The 20,495-nt window shown below is 36.4% G+C and overlaps 2 protein-coding genes and 1 pseudogene across 2 annotated transcripts; 2 read left to right on the top strand and 1 right to left on the bottom strand.

The window, feature by feature from the left end:
* The first annotated feature begins 4,602 nt into the window (after positions 1-4,602).
* LOC145580312 (receptor-like protein kinase HSL1) lies at positions 4,603-8,707 on the top strand. Its single transcript, XM_081637742.1, has 2 exons — positions 4,603-7,303; positions 8,032-8,707. Exons 1-2 carry the CDS (start codon positions 4,711-4,713, stop codon positions 8,421-8,423), a joined length of 2,985 nt encoding a protein of 994 aa, XP_081493868.1. The 5' UTR covers positions 4,603-4,710; the 3' UTR covers positions 8,424-8,707.
* Positions 8,708-13,463: 4,756 nt separating this feature from the next.
* LOC145578200 (septin and tuftelin-interacting protein 1 homolog 1 pseudogene) lies at positions 13,464-15,596 on the bottom strand (annotated as a pseudogene).
* Positions 15,597-18,635: 3,039 nt separating this feature from the next.
* Positions 18,636-19,438, top strand: LOC145580309 (germin-like protein subfamily 1 member 17). Its single transcript, XM_081637740.1, has 2 exons — positions 18,636-18,759; positions 18,894-19,438. The coding sequence occupies exons 1-2, from the start codon at positions 18,636-18,638 to the stop codon at positions 19,436-19,438; spliced, it is 669 nt and encodes a 222-aa protein (XP_081493866.1).
* Positions 19,439-20,495: the final 1,057 nt, after the last annotated feature.

The raw sequence follows: 20,495 nt of genomic DNA, 5'->3' as shown, positions 1-20,495 counted from the left end.
TTCAGGAATCTGTTCTTCATTATTCTGCTCTCCAACAGCTTGAGCTTCTTGATCTTCTTCCTGAGGATCTTCAGCATTTCCTTCATTTGGATCTCTTTGCTCTTCTCTGGTTTGCTTGTAGGCTTCTTCATCTTCATCCCTGTTCCTGACCAATCCAATTTCAAAACCATCATTTTCATGTTCCTGCACATTCATAAGAGAGTCAGTTTCATCAAATATGATATGAATGCTTTCTTCAACACACAATGAGTTCTTGTTATAAACTCTGTAAGCTTTGCTGTTTGAGGCATAGCTAAGGAATATAGCCTCTTCACTTCTCTCATCGAACTTTCCCAAGTTCCTTTTCCCATTGTTGTGTACGAAACACTTGCATCCAAAAGGCCTGAGATGAGAGATATTTGGCTTCCTCCCTTTGAATAATTCATAAGGAGTCTTGTTAGTTATGGCTCTGATGGTTACTCTATTGATTATGTAGCATGCGGTGTTGACAGCTTCAGCCCAGAAGTTCCTTGGCAGGGAGTTTGCTATCAACATTGTTCTTGCAATATCTTCCAGCGTTCGATTCTTTCTTTCAACCACTCCATTCTGTTGAGGAGTCCTAAGGGCAGAGAAATTATGGTTCATCCCTGGTTCCCTGCAAAACTCATCAAACTTTGAATTTTCGAACTCTGTACCATGGTCAGATCTTAGATGGATTATAGAGAATCCACTTGTTTTCTGCACATGTTTGGCAAATGCTACAAATTCATCAAAAGTCTCATCTTTACTTGTTAGAAAAATCACCCAAGTAAATCTAAAGTAATCATCAACTATAACTAACACATATTTCTTGCCACTTCTACTTTGGACTCTCATGGGACCACACAAATCCATATGAATTAATTCTAATGGCTTAGTGGTACTGACCATTCTTTTAGATCTAAAGGAACTTCGGACATGCTTTCCTTTTACACAGGCATCACAGATTTTATCATTCAGGAACTTGATAGAGGGTAATCCTACAACCAAGTCCTTTGACCTGAGTTTCTCAATTAAAGAATAGCTAGCATGTCCAAAGCGTTTGTGCCAAAGTAGAGAGTCATCTTCAATAACACTCAAGCATGTGAGGCTACTCTTTGAGATTGAGTCAAGGTCAACCACATAGGTGTTTCCTCTTCTCTTTCCTTTTAGAATAACCTTACCTGAACTGTTATTGAAGATATGACATTCATCAGAAGTAAAACTTACCGAATTTCCTTTATCACAAAATTGTGATATGCTGAGTAGATTGTGCATCAAACCCTCGACCAGGAACACATTTTCAATTGTATGGGAGGATGACTTTCCTATCTTGCCTTTAGCAATGATTTCTCCTTTCTTGTTATCTCCGAAAGTCACAGTTCCCCCTGGATAGGTCTCTAGTGAAAGAAATTTTGATTTGTCTCCAGTCATATGCTTTGAACAACCACTATCGAGGTACCATAGGTTGTTCCCCCTCACTAGGACCTGCAAGAAAACTTAGGTGTTAGTTTCAGGAACCCCGGGATCCTTGGGTTCCTTTGACGTTGACGCAATATCAGTTTTCTTTACCCATACTTGCTTAACATTTCTTTTATCATGTTACATTTTCTTTCTACAGTCAGGATGTAGGTGTCCTGTCTTTCCACAAAAAGTACACACTCTGCTACTTGGAAGGTCTACATATTTTTTCTGTTTTCCTTTCCGTTTGGACTCATACCCAAGTCCCTCAGTTCTTTTGACTTGGGCATCCTTAATCCATTTTGGAGTAGCATTTGGATCAATGCTTCTATTCTTTCTACCTTGTAGTTCTCTTTCCAGTTTATCTTTGTCAGTTTTTAAATTCTCAAGATCTAGCTTGAGTTTTTCAAAATCAGCATTGAATTTCATCATGGAATCATTAGAGGAACTACTAGAATTAATATCAGCATTAACAAGTTTGTATTGTGAAAGCTCGACATTTAACATGACATTTTTTTTCTTAACATTTTCAAGCATTTCAGACATTAAGAGATATTTTTCATGTAATTCTCCAAATCTGGTTTGGATATCATTCCTTGCTGTTTCCAGCCAGGTACTATGATCTTTCCAGATTTGAAGAACCTTTTGTCACTCTTTCCTTTGCATGCACTCATCATTTAGATTTATTTCCATTTCAACGATAAGGTCAATTAAAGCATCTTTGGACAAGGACCTAAGTTTTGCATTATCAAAGTTACTTTCACTTACCTCCTTTTCAAGTTCCTTGAGGTATGCTCGCCTGTCATCCGAGTTTACCATCAAGCAGAGGTTGGCAGTTTCCTCTTCAGGTTGATCTTCATCTTCCTCACTTTCAGAGTCTCCCCAAGCAGCAATCATGGCTTTCTTGACATCGGTTTTTGAGAAAGGAGTCTTGTATTTCTCTTTTCCTTGTTCTTTGAATTTCCCTTTTCCTTTCTCAATATCCCATTGAGGACAATCTCTGATGAAGTGGTCAGTTGATCCACACTTGTGACATCCATAGTCTGGTTTGGAGTTAGACGATTTCTTTTGAAAATTCCTGGAGTTCCTTCCGTTCTTGTTGAACATTCTCTTGAATCTCCTAACTAACATAGCTGCTTCTTCTTCGTCTACTTCAGATTCCTCCTGATCAGCTTTCAGAGCCAGCCCTTTGTTCTTGATTCCTTCACTGTTACTGGTTCCTAGATGGAGCTCATGTGTCATGAGAGAACCAGAAAGTCCTTTGTTTCCTGTAGGGCTGTCACCTTAGCTCTCCAGCGCTCGTCTTGAGGAAGACTTCTCAACACTTTCCTAACCTGCTCATCAGTAGGAATTTTTCTACCAAGAGAAACTAGTTCATTAATAATGTTAGTGAATCTAGTAAGCATTTCTTGGATAGATTCTTTGGGTTGCATTTCAAAACGTTCATACTTAGACATGAGTAAATCAATTTTAGAACGTTTCACTTCATTAGTTCCTTCATGAGTTACTTGAAGAAGATCCCAAATTTCCTTTGCGTTCTTGCACCCCATAACACGATTGTGTTCATGTGGTCCAAGTCCACAGTGAAACAGTTTTACAGCCATTACATTGATTTCCATTTTATTAAAGTCTTCTTTCTCATACTCAGACATAGGTTTAGGAATTACCTCATTTTGAGCGTTGGTTTTAGTTACCTCGAAATCTCCTACTTCGATAACTCTCCAGACTTGGTAGTTCTCTGCTTTGATGAAGATCTCCATTCTGTTTTTCCAATAGGTGTAGAATTTCCCATTGAACATAGGAGGTCGTTGCGTAGAGTACCCTTCTTCTAGCTTTTCATGAGTATTCATCTTGCCAAGATTCTCCTCTTCAGGGTGTCCTGATTTCGAGAGGATTAGGCTCTGATACCAATTGTTACTTTAGAAAAATACTACAAGAGGGGGGGGGGTGAATTGTAGTTTAAGAGAATTGAGCTAATTTTTGCGGAATTGAAAACTTATTAAGCTAAAGGAACTTAAAGTGAACACAGAGAGATTTTACGTGGAAAACCTCTTGGCCCTAACAAGAGGAAAAACCACGACCACTTGGGATTTTAGGAAAGATTCTCCACTATAACAGGGCAAACAACCTATTACAAGCTAAAGAATCAATCTTCAAGTTCCTCTATGAACTCGAAGTTCCCAGCAACAAGTCCCACTACTTGCTACTCTTCTCTTCTCTATTCTCTTCTCTCTCTTTCTCAACAAACTTCTCTAAGAGTTCACTCAAACTCCCAATTCCCAAATTACAACTCAATGACAAACTCTAATGAAAGTAATTAAGAAAAACACTTAGTGGAATGCGACACTTGACTCTTTAAAAGATGGATAAAAGTATTTGAGCAAGGGTGAAATTATTCAGAAAATAACTTCGATATTTATAGAAGAATGTTGCTTGGAGAAAACGCCATAATCTCCACCACTTGCACCACCTTCGTTTCATATCCTCTCCACTACTCAATACCACTTCCAGAGTTCTAAATCGTGTCCTAAAAACCAGGGCACGTTTATTACTTAAGGAAGCAATATCTTTGTTAGTGGGAAGGACTTAATCAAACAACCAGTAGCGCAAGTTTAGGAAATCAGTTTTGCAAAGATATACTTTTCAGAAAATAACTTAGCGTTTAAAAGATAAAATCAGTGAAAGATTATCTGAAACAGATTCTCTATTTTTTAGCAAGTCAATAATTATCCTTTTTCAAACGCATTCCACTAGGCATTAATCCTAATTAATTTTCACTTACACAAAATCTAAAATAGAAAAATACTTCAGACTTTATGCTTCTCTTAGAAGTCTCTTCTTCGAGTCTTCTTTCCTTAGCTTCTGCTCCGAAGCTCCAGTTCCTTTCCAGGAACTCTTCAGCTGATCTCTTGGAATTTTAGCTCTTTGTTTCCCTTGGCTTCAGTGAATCCTGTGACTTATATACAAACTGCAAGACTCACAACATTTATCAATTTCCTTGTTTGACTTGTGTTATCATCAAAACATCAAGGGCAACACATACAAACATGATTCACCCTCCCACAAAAAGTGGAAAAAAAAAAAAAACGCACCTCACTTTTTTTTTTTTACTAACTCCCTTATATACACCACGTTCAAAATTCACCCAAAAAAAACCACCCACTCTTGTTCCCACCTCTTTCTCATTCCCCTTCTCACTTTCTCTCCTCCCATTCCATGCTCACTCACACTCTCTCTCCTCCATAACCAAACATGCTAACCTTCTTTATCTTCTTCCTCCTCTTCTCTCTCCCACCACCAACTCTCTCCATCAACCAAGAAGGTCTCTACTTACAACACGTTAAACAATCTCTCGACGATCCAAACGGCTTTTTTTCCGGTTGGAATGACTCTCATCGCACCCCCTGTAATTGGACCGGAATCACCTGTGACTCGGCTTCCGGTTCTGTCACCTCCATTGAAATCACCAGTGCTAACCTTTTCGGCCCTTTCCCGGTCATCATTTGCCGACTCCGTTCCCTGGAATACCTTTCTTTCTACGATAACTATCTGAACTCGTCTCTGCCGCCGGATATTTCCACGTGTCAGAATCTCCGGCACCTCGACCTTTCCCAGAATGGGTTCACCGGGAAGTTGCCGGACTCTCTGTCCTCAATCCCGACGCTCGAGTACTTGGACTTGAGCTACAACAACTTTACCGGAGAAGTTCCGGCGACTTTTGGAAGTTTCCAGAAACTCGAGGTCATTTCGTTGGTGGATAACTTTTTTAATGGAAAGTTTCCCATGATTTTTAGCAACGTTTCTACTTTAAACACACTCAATCTGAGTTTCAACACGTTTCAACCGAGTCGACTCGGTCCTGAACTCGGGAAACTCACGAATCTCAAGTATTTCTGGGCAACTCAAACTAACCTGGTCGGCGAGTTGCCTGACTCGCTCGGTACTCTTAAGAATGTGCTGAATTTCGACGTTTCGCAGAATCATTTGACCGGAAAAGTCCCGAGTTCGCTCACTGAAATGACCAGTGCGATTCAGATTGAGCTCTACGAGAACAAATTCACCGGCGAGTTGCCTCTTGGGTGGAAGAACATGAAATCTCTGTTACGATTTGACGCCGCGATGAACAATCTTACCGGGACGATTCCCGACGAGTTGGCTCAGCTCCCACTCGCTTCTCTCAACTTGTACCAGAACCAATTTCATGGGGTGGTTCCTGAGAGTATAGCGGACTCGCCGAATTTGTACGAGTTCAAGATCTACAACAACCGATTCACCGGTGAGCTGCCTCGGAAACTCGGTGAGAACTCGCCGTTGAATCTCATTGATGTTTCGTTTAACAACTTCACTGGCGAACTACCTCCGAATTTGTGCGCAAAGCGTGATTTAGCTGAGCTTCTGGTGATCGGGAACTCGTTCTCCGGTGAAATTCCGGCGAGTTTGTCTGAGTGCAAGTCATTAACACGGATACGATTGAGCGGAAATCGATTCTCCGGGAATGTACCTTCGGGTTTCTGGGGGCTCCCTCGAACATCACTACTTGAACTCGAGTTCAACGAGTTTACTGGGGAGATACCGAAATCTATTGCTTCTGCTTCGAATTTGTCTTTAATCTTGATTTCTAACAACAGTTTTTCAGGGAAAATTCCGAAAGAAATCGGGTTGTTAACCAATTTAGTAAGTTTCATGGCGGATAATAATCGATTTTCTGGGTCATTACCAGATTCAATGCTGAAGTTGCCACAATTAGAGCGGTTACATTTGAATAATAATCAATTATCCGGTGAAATCTCACCTGGGATTAAGTCCTTGAAGAAGCTAAATGATTTTGATTTAGGAAACAATGATTTGTCTGGTTCAATCCCGGAGGAAATTGGTACATTAACATCGCTAAACTATCTTGATTTGTCGAATAACCGGCTTTCGGGTTCGGTCCCGGGTGAATTACAGAATCTGAAGTTGAATGAGTTCAATTTGTCGAGCAACCATCTTTCCGGTGAACTACCGCCGTTTTACGCCAAGGAAATGTACAAGAATTCGTTCCTCGGAAACCCGGGTTTATGCGGCGATATATCAGGCCTTTGTGATAGTAAGGTGGAAGTTAAGAGAGAAAGGTATCTTTGGGTATTAAGGACAATATTTGTTCTTGCTGCAATTGTTTTCTTAGTGGGTGTAGTTTGGTTTTATTACAAGTACAGGAATTTCAAGCAAGTTAAGAGCTCAATTGATAAGTCGAAATGGACATTGATGTCGTTTCACAAATTGGGTTTTAGTGAGTACGAGATTTTGGATTGCTTGGATGAGGATAATGTGATCGGATCGGGCGCTTCGGGTAAGGTTTACAAGGCTGTGCTTAGCAATGGTGAGGCGGTTGCGGTGAAGAAGCTGTGGGCGATGTCGAAATTCGCCGAAGGGGGCGATATAGAGAACGGTGGGGTGGTTCAGGACAACGGATTCGAGGCCGAGGTTGAGACACTAGGGAAGATTAGGCATAAGAATATAGTGAGGTTATGGTGTTGTTGCAAGACTAAGGATTGTAAATTGCTTGTTTATGAGTACATGCCAAATGGTAGTTTGGGTGATTTGTTACATGGTCCGAAATCAGGGTTATTAGATTGGCCTACTAGGTACAAAATCGCCCTCGATGCTGCTGAAGGCCTTTCTTACTTGCACCATGATTGTGTCCCGGCTATTGTTCATAGGGATGTGAAATCAAATAACATCTTGTTAGACGGCGAGTTTGGTGCTAAGGTGGCCGATTTCGGGGTTGCGAAAGTGGTGGATGCTATCGGAAAAGGAACGAAATCGATGTCGGTCATTGCCGGTTCCTGTGGCTACATTGCTCCTGGTGAGTCCTATACTCCTATTAAATTGTATAATTAATCAACTAGTCATAAATTATTGAAATTCTTTGCTTCTCATAATAATTTTTGTTGCATATTTGGTACTTAATATAGTAGCATGTTCTGTCATTAACATAAATGCTGTGGATAATTATAGAAAGTGAAAAAGGATATGGAATAAATAGTTTTATGCAATTATTATTAGTTGGGTATGTAGTATAATTTCTTTGGAACTACCGGAATAGATTCAGAATTTTAGTTGTTGGAAGTCATATCAAAGTAGTAGTAGGAATAATAATGAATTCTGTTCAATAACTAATGGTACTGTCTGATTTTATTGTGTTGAAGATCCAATTGAGTAATTGAGTTGCCTACTTTGACAATTCCAAATGCATGTTGCTATCAACAATAAACATACCATTAATTACATGTACTATGCTTTAGTTGTAAGGAATACCCATGTTGTTCAATTTATGAGTAGTACTACTAATATACGCCTTATTTCGTATCCCCATGTGTGATTGAGTGTTCATTACTATCCTGTTCAGCGAATTTGAGTATCGATTTTTGTTAATTAATTGGCTAAATATGGGTTTTTTCTTGGGTCAAGGATAATCTTATACGGAGTAATTATTCTTTTCGATCTATATTGTTGGCAATTTCTACAATACATCGATCGAGTTAATGTTACAGGATAATGTTTAATTTTGTGTGGGCGTGTTTTGTTATACAGAGTATGCATACACACTTCGAGTAAACGAGAAGAGTGACACCTATAGTTTTGGGGTGGTAATTCTGGAATTAGTGACCGGAAAGAAACCCGTGGACCCAGAGTATGGCGAGAAAGACTTGGTCAAGTGGGTGTGCACCACTGTGGACCAGAAGGGTGTGGACCATGTAATTGATCAAAAGCTTGATTCTTGTTTCAAGGAAGATGTGTGCAAGCTACTTAACATAGGGTTACTTTGTACTAGTCCTCTTCCCATCAACCGTCCATCGATGAGAAGAGTGGTGAAAATGTTGCAAGAAGTGAGCGGTGAGACCATGTCGAAAGCAGGGAAGAAAGACGGTAAATTGACACCATACTATTACGAAGATGCTTCCGACCATGGAAGTGTAGTTTAGGAGGGTCAGTGGTTCATATATACTCCATGTCTACAAGAAAAAAATGGAATTTTAGTGTCATTTTGTTTGCATTGAGTGAGGAGGAAAATATTTCCAAGAAACAAAGTTCAAAAGTTTTTAAAGAAAAAAGAGAGGGAAGTGATAAATAGGGTTAGAGTAGTAGTATTAATTACTGTAGTAAGTATTAATTATAAGTTGCTGCTGTACATTGTAAATTTGTTTGACCAATGAGAGTTTTTTATCAAAAAAATTCAGAAGCAATCTACATTTTCCAAATTTATGCATTATTTATTTTTAATATGTGATGTGATTTGCTGACTTATATTTATCTACTGGCAAGTCTCAGGTGACACAGATAAAATTAATGTGAAATTTACCCCAATGGTAAAAAATAACTACATACCCTTAATCTGGGGGATATGATAGTTGAAGAAAGATGTAACAACCCCAAAAAAAGTAGGGCAGTAGACTACACTTTGCCACTGTAAATCCTCTGTTGTTCTTTTATAAAAGTGGTAAAAATGCTTAGTTGGGTAACTGTGCTTTGGCATCTGCAACGGCTGATTTGGCCCTTCAAATTTAGGCCAATAGCCCTTAAATGCAATGGTACAGCTATGTCATGTTATTTTAGCTGGTAAATTAAGGGTAGTTATGGTGATGCCAGTGTATTTGTAGGGTACCCTAATATCTTCCTACTTTCTTTAACAAAATAATGGGTCTTTATGTATAACTATAGCATATATAGGTTTTAACCTAGTTGAAATAAATTGGTGTACTAATATTAAGATGGACTTTAATGGTGGATTGTGGTCCTGCTTGTGAAAGGATTTCATCATTGGGGTTAGTTGCTTGATCCCTTGATTAATTAAATTAAGGTGAATATTAGTGTAAAAGGCAAATGTCAACAAGATTTGGTGTTAAAAGTATTTTCGGCCTAATTGCTATGAAATTATACTAGGGAATAATAATTAGTACTCCCTCCGTCCCTAAATTACATTCCTCTTTGGAAATTTGCACGGGAATTAAGGAGAAAAGAATAAGACAAATAACAATAATTAGATAATGCAATGGGAAGGACAAAGATAGAATAGTTATTACTCATGACATCAATCCTTTGCAAAAAAAAAGGACCAATCACATGCTCCTAATTGAAAATTTTTAACCAATCATATTCATTGTAATTTAGCACTAGGATTATGAGTGAGATTAGGTAAGGATGAGTGAGAAAGCATTAAATGTAAAACAAAAAAAGAGAGTTGATTTACTAAAAAAAACTTACCAAAGATAGAAAGGAGGAATGTAATTTTGGAATACCAAAAATACAAAGGAGGAATGTAATTTAGGGACGGAGGGAGTAGAAAAACTTTCTTGTACAATATCACCGGTGTGTATTTATAGTCATTTTCTTCCATAAACTTGTATCTTGTAAGATTAGAATTGTAAACTCAATTGGTTAATTAGGTTAACACTCAACACCTTATTTTCGCTTATACTTAAGAAAATCCAATTTCATAAAAATTAAGTTCACGGTTTAATGAATCTATATAGGTAAGTTTATGCTCAATAACTCCAAACAAATTTTTTATAAGAGAATAGGACTAATTAAAGTTACCCATATACGAGTATACAATAAATTCTAACAAGTTAGGTTTCAGTACCAATAATTTAACAGTAATTTAGCTTTAATTTGCAAAGTCTAAAGGTGATATTAAAGACTAACAATTACTAATTAGACCAAAAAATAATACATTACATGATTGAGTATATTTGGTTGGATTACATAAAGAAGGTGGACATTTTTGACCTTTATTGACATTAATGAATTTTGACCATTAAAGTGCATGTTTAGGCCCTAAACAAGTCCAAATAAAATGAAAAACTAATTAGACCAAACTTTTCATGTTATGATTATTGACTAATCGATTGTACAAATATTATAGAAAAAAAGAAAAAAAAAAGAAAAAAGAAAAAGGATACCTTCCCTTTTGCACCATAAAAAGAAAAGAAATGGCTACTTTTTCCACTATAATCTCATTGGACTTGAAAGTCTAGCAATAAGTTTTGTGCCTTATTGGCCCATTTGTAGATATAAATAACATCAAAGTAACAATTTAATGAGGTCTGCTCCAATGTAGATATTTTTCTGAGGAATCAACAGTAATTTGCAGGAGTATGACCCACTGCTCAATAATTTTTACATCTACCATCAATGAAGGCTGAGCCCAAAAATAATTTTCAGAAATGCCAGAATGATTTTGACAAGTTCTTGGTAAATGTAATTCCCATATAAGAATCCGAGTTGAAACCAAAATCTCTTGTTTTAATTAAAACAATCTCTTACCATCTGATCCAAGTACTTGTTAGTTAGAAAGATAAATTTGACATAAACTTAATTCCGTTTCGAAAAATTAAAAACCGATATTAGCATGAAGTCAGCTAGTATTCTTCAATGTCAAGGGAGACGAAATAAGACAATATAGGGAGCAAAATTAAGAACAAAAAAACCACAATACTAGAGACAGCCAAGTTTCATATGTTCAATTATTAGCTTGTATAAATAGGAGTCAAAACTAAGAACAAAAACAAGAGTATTTTGTCTTGCAGTAGCATGAACTTACTGAACTTCCATTCTCTAGACTTAGAGCCATAATTGCTACTGCAAGAACCTTTGCCAAATTGATCCCTGAAGTGTTCACTGACTCTGAATTGCCGGTGATTGCTTCATCATCCATTAGACAAATCTCTAGATCCTGCCAAGCTCACACTAACAGACTATTAGAGTTTGCAAATGATATTAAAAACATCAAGATTGTAAAGAACTTATAAATTAAAACAGTAGATCAAAAACTTATAAAGCAGCCACCTTGCTTATCAGTTCCAGGCTCTATGCTGCCATTGCAGCGTAAAGGGGCAGCTAAATTAGGGAAGTTGGATTGTTGAAGGCGGAACACAAGAAGAGCTTGCACTACAGTCATAGTATGCAACTGCTTCATTCAATTAGGCTGGTCTAAAAAACTAGGGAGGGGGGGGGGGGGGGTGGTTAGGAGGGTTGCCAAGCTCATGATAATTGTGACCAAGGACAATGAAAGAATTGTTATGAACCAGACACTTCTGGGGAAGTTTAGATCATGACTATCTGTTGGAAATCTGAAAAAAAAAAAACAGATAAAATCCATGTTAGCAGAGTAGGAAAAAAGAATTTTACAACGATCATAAAGTGTACAAATACTGTTCCCACGTCCAAGTAATACAGTAGACAATTCCAATATTTGTTCAAGATCTGCTCAAAATCAACACAATGTCAGAAGAAAACAAAGTTTGATTCAAGGTTGAATTTAACTTACAGAACTTCCAAAAGATGCACGGCGACTACCATAGGTGGAGAGGTTGAGTCCAATTGGTGAAGAGGCCTGATAAACACCAAATGCAATACAAGGGTAAACAGACTGAACCCAAGCAGCAAATGAGAAAGAGATTTACCTTCATAATTGGCCTATCCTGAAGTTCGAAACATTGTTTGACAGTTGCAACTTACACTCAGTAGTGACACAAGAACCCCCAGCTAAAATTTTCAAGGACCATATTCTAGCTGAAATCAACAAAACTATTAGCAAAATAACATGAAGGTTCAAACTCGCTGTTTTCAGCATGTCATCTCTCACATTCATCAGATCACATAAGTCCATTTCTGACTAGTCCATCAAGAAACTGCAAAAGGCGCATGTAGGTCAGAGACCTCAGAGTACCATTGTCGTTCCTCCTTAAGGCAGTAATTCGATGATTAGCAGACATGAAAGGTCAAAGATAGCATGGATATCACCATAAAATGATCACTATTTCAGGAACAGGAACAAAATCTATGTCTCACAGCAAAGTCATAGATCAGAAGTGAACCTTTTTCCATACCTAGACTCTTTTCATTAGTAGTTGCATAATACTTATTCAATTATTCATAAAAGATAGTGGAACAAGGAATAGGACTTAACCTTATGCATTAATCGTTTCTATCAGTTTCTTTCCAAAATTAAGTTAACCTAATGCATTGATCGTTTCTATCAGTTTCTACTCGACATGATACCTACAAACCATAGCAACACCATACATATCAGGGAAGGAGAAAAATATGTAGACTAAACTATATTAGATCAGGGTATTAGTTGATAATTCAAATACCATATCAAACCAACTCTAAATTAAGCAAAAATGATTAGAAAAGAAAACTTTTGCATAGAAATAAAGAAACAAGAAACTTAACAATACTGGTACAGCTTATTTATATTTATCAAACAGCAGTCTTTCTGTAATGATTCAGACTTCACCATTGACCTTAATAAAGCACTTCTAAATGGCTATTATACTTAATTATGACAGATGAAGCATTAGCGTGTTTGAGAATGAGTGATGAACTGAACTGTGAGTCCAATGTTCTGGCCTTCATTAATTTTCATGTTCTGAACCAGAAGCAAAGCCCTGATGCTTATTAGATTTGATGGAGTAGGGTTTGTTACATCATAATATCGCATTTAAGAGTAAATTATCTGTTATTTTAGAAATTAATCTTTGTTAAGCTATGCCCTCATCCAAATTACTAGTACATACATATCAAGAAATCTGATTTTTTGCTTTTTAAATCTGTTCAGTTTCTTTGATGCATTGGACATTATATTATACCACTTGGGTCAGCCTTCTATCTCTTTCTTGAGACGGTGAAAGCATAAAATTAGAATTCGGATGCATGATGTATGGATGATATATGCCTAGCACTAAGCCAATACTATGACCCAAATCCAAAAGTGAACTTTCCCATACAGTCAACCTCTGCATACCTCAAAAGAATTGAAATTGATGAACAATTAAGAGAACACACAGAATAAAATGAAGATAGAAAAATCAAGGCTCAAACATATAATGCTCAAAGAGTTTGTTCAATGTTTTTCAAGTCCTAATGCAAGAACATGCTCTACTATTTATGTGATCACAATTAACAGACATCTCATACAGCTACAAAAATAAAGTCAAGGCACCAACTTACAACAAGGTTCAGCGCTGCCTCGAAGTAGAGATGTTCTGCATCTGTACAAGTTGTCCAAGAGTTACCAAAGACCATTTCTCCTGGACTCGAGCGAAAATCTTCTGATTGAAGGAGTCCACAATGATGCTTACAATGCCAAAGCTATATACTTGGTGATCGTTGTGTCTTCTCCCAGGTTTAGGCTTAAAGTGCAAGCCTTGTTGCTGTGCATAGACCTCAACAATTTCTTTCAAATTTTTAGGCTCACTGTCCGCGTCAGCTGTAACATGTTGTTGAGCTGCATATTGCCTTTGATCAGGCACCCTCGAAGGGCTAATGTTCTCCTCTACACCAGGGTGAACCACCTCCGAACCTAGAGACTGATATATCATTTTCAGGCCTAGTCTTAGCTGGAACCTAACACGTTCCGTGGCCAAAATATCAGCAGGAATAAGCTCTTTCCATCCAAGGTACCATTGCTCAATCTCTTTAAAGTCTTTGCTTGTACAAAGCCAGTGGTGCAGAGCTTGTTGCCACTTTCTGAAAAAGTGATTCTCCAGTAAACTAACAATGTAACGAATGGGAATTGCAGAAGCCCATGTCATAACCCAGTTAAACTGTTCAAGTTTCTGATTAGCAGGATCGACTCGAAATTCCTGCATCACATCTTTTAACTTAGGAAGAATGGACCTGACAACCAGATTTTCCCAACTCGCAGAATCGAATACTGTCATCCAAGGGGATAGGATAGTGTAAGCTGACATATCACTAGGATGCCATTCATGGAGAACAGTTTCAAATTTTACAAGGATGGCTTGATGAAGAGTCTCAAGCTTCCGCGAAAGCAATGGAAGCCAGGGATGCATCCAGACATGAATTGGTATTGTTTCGCGTAAAGGTTCCCAATAATTAACAGCTTCAGACAACTTAGGCATCACAATCATATCAAGCAGTGACTGCAGCACAAAAGGTGTAAGCAATTCCTCCCATAACTCAATAAAACGAAGCATAGGTTCAGGATCTCTAGCCTGCCATGAGTTTAGACTTGCTATTCTGACTGCAGGAAACACTACTTCGGCCACTAACTGTGAGTACGGACCTGTTGCATCCTCAAACATGTCATGACCCTCGCCGTCTCCCTGCAACGAACCTTTCCACAAAGCTATGACATCCATACCATGCCACGGGTTCTGAAGCGGATCCCATCCTTGAAACACTCTGATCAACAGAGGAACAGCAAAAGAACACACGACACAGGACAGGTTACCGAGTTTATACTCCTCAGGAAATCTCCTCTGCAGGTCTCTGAAGGACTCTGCAACAGACTCTGAAGTCAATTTCCCTGATGCATTTTCCTCCTCAATACTGTCCAAAACCTGCGTTATCTCCTCCATTGAATCAATCTGATTCTTTTGATCTTCAGCTTCTTTCTGAAACCTTCCTTTCTCTTCCTGCAGCAAAACGACAGTCTGTTTCTCCAACCTCAATTTTCTCTCCACATTCTCGACATCACGCTTCGCCAAGTCTGATACCAATCCTACATTATACTGCAACTCCTGCATAGGCATATCATCACTGTCTTTTCCCTCCGGAACAACAATATCCTGATGTACCTTCTCAGCACGAACACGAACTCGACCTCGTTCTTTCCACAATACTTCAGTCTCCCTCTTATGATCATTATACCCTAATCCTTCTAACTTAGGTCTCAACTTCGCCTCAATTGGAGCAACAATACCTTGTTCATTCTTCCCTAACCCACCACCACTATACCCCATCTTCTGCAACAACTTCATCCCAATCCCTTTCGTGTACATCTCAAAACCTCCTACATTATTCTCCCTAAAATCATCCTTACACCTCTTACGCCGCTTCTTGGCCACATCCTCAGTCGTCTTCCGGAATGTTTCAGGATTCATGTGATGAACCAACGTATCAGTTAATCCACCAAAACCTCTACTCTTTTTCTTAATGTTCTTCCTAAACAAGATTTCGTCTTTGTCATTGTTGTTAGAATCTGAATTATCAAATAATGTATCACCATTAGATTGAACAAATTTTCTTTTGGGTTTTCTGTAAAAGGGTTCATTCTCACTAAACTGACCTAAATCGACGAAATCGTTGTTCATCTGAGATTCCTCTAGTTCTTGATATTCATCCATTATTAATCACTCAAATTATCCAAAGATTTTGTTAAAGATTTGAAAAGAGATACGAATTGAAGGTGCTAATATAAGATGGTGGACAAAACTTTGGACTTGGGTTAATCACCGCCTAACTAACGTGACTCGCAAGGTCGCCCCCCGAAAAAAAAAAAAAAAAAAAAAAAAAAAATGTATTAAGGCAAGTCAAGTAAAGCAAGGCGGTTTCCACAACTAAATTTCAACTTGCAAAAGCTTACACAAGATGACTGTACGACATTAACGGAAGCATTTTAAAGTGAGGAAAGTTATATACCTATTGGTTAGGGATTACAATTCAGTCCGGATTCGACTCGATCCGAGGTAAAAAAATCCACTCCGAGTCTGAGAAAAAAGTAATCCAAGTTCGACTCCATTAAAATAATCCGACTCTGAGTCGGAGGAGGGTTGGAGTCAGATCCTACAAAAAATCCAACTCCGACAAATGTCCGACTCTGATGGATTATCCGACTCCGATAGATAGTGGATTTTTGTGTGGGTCATGGTGGCATTGGGTGTGGGTTGTAAAGTCTCAAATGGCCCAATTTCTCAAAGTAATATTGTATAACGAAAAAAAACTCGGAGTCGGAGTCGGATGTCAGAGTCAGAGTCATATTTAGCCTTCGACTTCTTGTACAGTCGAAGTCGGATTTATCATAATCCGCTCCGAGTTCGACCCGTTGTCATCCGTACTATTGGTACATAACATGGACATAATGGTAATTTAGTACAACAAAAACGTGATGGGACCACATATTATCATTTTAATTTTCAGGTTTCAATTGTACCACTATAGTCATTTTAATACTATTACAACTACTATTATACCATTACACTTCAATGACATAATTTCACAACCTAGTGGTACATATATTAGCTTCAAAAGTATACTATTGTAACAATCTTTAGTGTAATTTTAACTACTTACAGTACTATTGTAATAACAATGATACATTTCACTTCTCAGTGGTACTAATATTAATTTTTATAATATTTACAAATTGTCATGTTATGTATCAGCAAATACATAACATTCCTCCATTTCTACTCCTTCGACATTACCTAAACATGAAAAAGGCAGGTTAATGTTAGTGGATCCAATATGTTTGATGAAATTTGTTAACACGACACCACACGTTTAATTAAATGGGTTGGTTTGGGTTAGTGTTGAGGTTTATTTTTCAATTTGTTTATCATTAAATTAACTGAAATATATAAACGTAACTAGAAATTAGCTCAAAGTGATGCACTGAATCGTTATTAAATTTGTGAGACAAAAGTTTTGTAGTGAATGAAATGGTTCATAGTTGAATGTGCTTTGTCTTAATTAATTTGACAGGAGGATTGGAGATTTGGAGGAATCAACCTTTAACATTAACCATGCGGCCATGCCCATGAGCCATGACACATCATGATCAAATTTCAAAGAGCAGTCTTGAATGAAAAATTATGAAATAAGCCGGGCCAAAATTTTAAATTAATTTATGTGGGAGGAATTGAAATCAATTTGCAAATCATAATAAAATCATGATCTAATTTGATATGGAGTGCATATGGTACTTTAGTACCTTACCTAGCACCTTTCTTATTAAGTAATGTTCAAGTTAACTTCTGAATGAAAGATCTATAGAGTGACAAATACACGAAGGTTTTAATTTATTTTTCTTCAAAGAACATGATGTAGAAAAAGAGAAGAATTTATTAATTTTGACGTAATGCATGACATAAGCTTTTTTGGTGCCATGATGAATTCTATGGTACGGGTACTCACTTTTTAAACCTTTAGTACGTATCAATTAAAATTGAACACTGAAAACAGAAAAAGTACTAATTACTTGTAGATTAGTATTGTTATTTCTCTTATTATCCAAATAAATAACATGTTTGTGTGACATATAAACTCTTAGGTTTACTTGCTATCGTCACGTACGTATCCAATCCTATGCTCAAAGGTCATAACTTTTAAATATTTTTGTAGTGACTGAATAATATCATCAATATGATTTTTACTTTGTATTTTGTTTGACCATATATATATTAATCAAAATGTATACTAAATAATTGTTATACTTCATGTTAGAACAATAATATTCAATAAAAATAATATAATTTTAGTAAAAATAAATTAAATTCAGCAAAATTAGTTTTAATCTAGTAAAAATCAGTATTCTCAAAGAACAAATACAACAATGAATCAACAAAAGAAAGTTTTAATTAAGAATTTTTTTTGGTACTTAGCAAAAATAATTTAAATATATGAATAATAATTCTAATTCAATATAAATAAGATGAAGAGAACATGACTTTATACTATGAAATTATCATGTTTCAAAAAAAAAAAAAAAAAAAAAACTATGAAATTATCAAACACATTATTGAGAATTATGAGTATTGGTCAAAGTTTTCAAAATTTGAGCATAAAAATATGACAAGTATATTATGAGATAGATGGAGTAATAATAATTTATCATACACAGGTACGTAGTGTAGAATTTAGAAAAAAAAATTAAAAGAAAACAAAAGGTAAGTAAAAGTGTATAACATACAAGTATTAGTTAGAAAAACATTTTTTTAGTTGTTTGTACTTGTTTGTTAAATTACGTACAGTATTTTGCATTATTAAAACATCCTACTCTAACTATTCAGATATTGCATTACCAAAACGTCCTAACTCAAACTGATTAACCTAATCTTACGACATTAGTTGATTATATAAAACCATTCTCCTTGACGAATGTACAATGCAAGATTGACGAGGTCATTACCTGCTAAGTAAGAAAATTAAAATATTAATTAACTACCCTCATTGAAAAACTAAACAAATAGATTAGAAAGTTTCATGATTAATGACCAATTCTACATATACTTCTAACTTCTTCGAACCATAGCCTAGTTACTCCAACCTTAACTATAAAAGGGATCATTTAGCATGCAAGAAGATTATAACTTGCACTTTGTAATACTCACATAGTCTCATTAATTATTTGAGTGTAACAAATTCAATTCATAAGAAAAAAAGAGATGGAAGCTCGTTATTTTCTTGTTTACCTTACTTTCTTAGCCATGTCTTCCTACATGGCCTATGCAACGGATCCTACTCAGCTACAAGACTTCTGTGTTGCGATAAATGATCCAAAAAGTGAACGTATGTTTTTTTTTTTGGTCCAATTCTATTCCAAACGATGTGATTTTTTTTTTTTTTAAAATTTTTTTTTTTTGATTAGTACTTTATTTTATTTTTTTTTCAAAATTGATGTTAACAGTTTAACTAATTTGCAGTGTTTGTGAATGGATTGCTTTGCAAGAATCCAATGGATGCCAAACCCGAGGATTTCTTTATTGACGGGCTAGACAAGCCAGGGGACACTAACAATAGGGTACAATCCGCTGTTACACTAGTTTCTGCATTACAACTTCCAGGGCTCAACACCCTTGGTATCTCATTAGCCAGGATTGACTATGCACCATATGGCCTTAATCCTCCTCACACTCATCCTCGTGCAAGTGAAATCCTTACAGTCATTGAAGGAACCCTCTATGTAGGCTTTGTAACTTCCAACCTTGCTAACGGCGATAACAAGTTGTTCACTAAGGTGCTTAACAAAGGTGATGTGTTTGTTTTCCCACAAGGCCTCATTCATTTTCAATTCAATATTGGAAAATATCCTGCCATTGCTATTGCTGGACTAAGCAGCCAAAACCCTGGTACGGTCACCATTGCTAATGCCGTTTTCGGGGCTGATCCACCTATCAATGTTGATGTACTAAGCAAGGCCTTCCAGCTAGATGAACACATAGTGAAGATGCTCCAGTCAAAATTTTAAATGAGCCCCTAATTTAATTTTCTATGATTTTGGAGTATTTATACAATAATAACCAAGTGATTGATATGGTCTTGGTTTATCAATGTTACTTCTTTATGTTCTAAATTTATACATGTCCTAGTAGTCCTACTAGTATAGGCTACTATATTGTACGCATGCTAATAAATACACATTTGTTAGTTACTCCGTCCTATATTGTACGCGCGTGCATTACGTACGTACTTGTTATATGTACGTGTCACTATTGAATTATAATGAAACAAACGAAGTTTCTTAAGTTTTAAGTTATACATTTGTTGTTTTTGTTGTTTTAAATCTGCAACACTTTTATTTTTACGGTTGTTAATGTATTAATTGTCACTCATATTTATTTCGAGAAGTTTACGAATAATGCATAAGTTAAAGTGTTCAAAAAACGAAAGATGTATAATTATTAGGAAACATTAACTTGATTTCAAAATATCAACTCTTTCTTTAAAATGGAATGTTAATATATAGTACATACATAAGTGAGGTTGCTGATGCTCCAAACTTGTTTGAAATTATTAAACACTAGTTGAAAGTCTGTGTGTGCACGGATTTTTAATATACGAACTGCATAAATATCAAAAAAAAAAAAAAAATACTCTGTATATTTCTTAGGGCTTGTTCTGTTCAGCTTAATTTCAGCTAGGGCTGTTCATTGGTCCAAGATCGGACCGGATCGAAGATCGAAAAATTGAATTACAAGAAACGAAGACCGGACCGATTAAGCTAGGATCGAGCCAGACTTGATTGAAAAATTCGGTCCAAAACCCGGACCGGACTAGTTTGGACCAATTTTGGAATTTTATAAAAAAAAATTCTAAATTTTAAAGAATTTTTGGAAAATTCGAAAAAATTCTAAATTTTAAAGAATTTTTGGAAAATTCGAAAAAAAATAAAGGAAAAACAATATTTTAACGTTTTTTTTTTGTATGTTTAGCACAAAAAATCTCATACGATTAATTTTTTTCAAGCTTATTAAGGATAATCTTAATCATTATTAAAAGTTTTATGTATAATTTAAAGAAAAAAA

This window comes from Chenopodium album, chromosome 14 (genome assembly GCF_948465745.1).
Source record: "Chenopodium album chromosome 14, dcCheAlbu1.1, whole genome shotgun sequence".
Classification (NCBI taxonomy): Eukaryota; Viridiplantae; Streptophyta; class Magnoliopsida; order Caryophyllales; family Amaranthaceae; genus Chenopodium; species Chenopodium album.
This window is presented reverse-complemented; position numbering and strand designations above follow the sequence as displayed.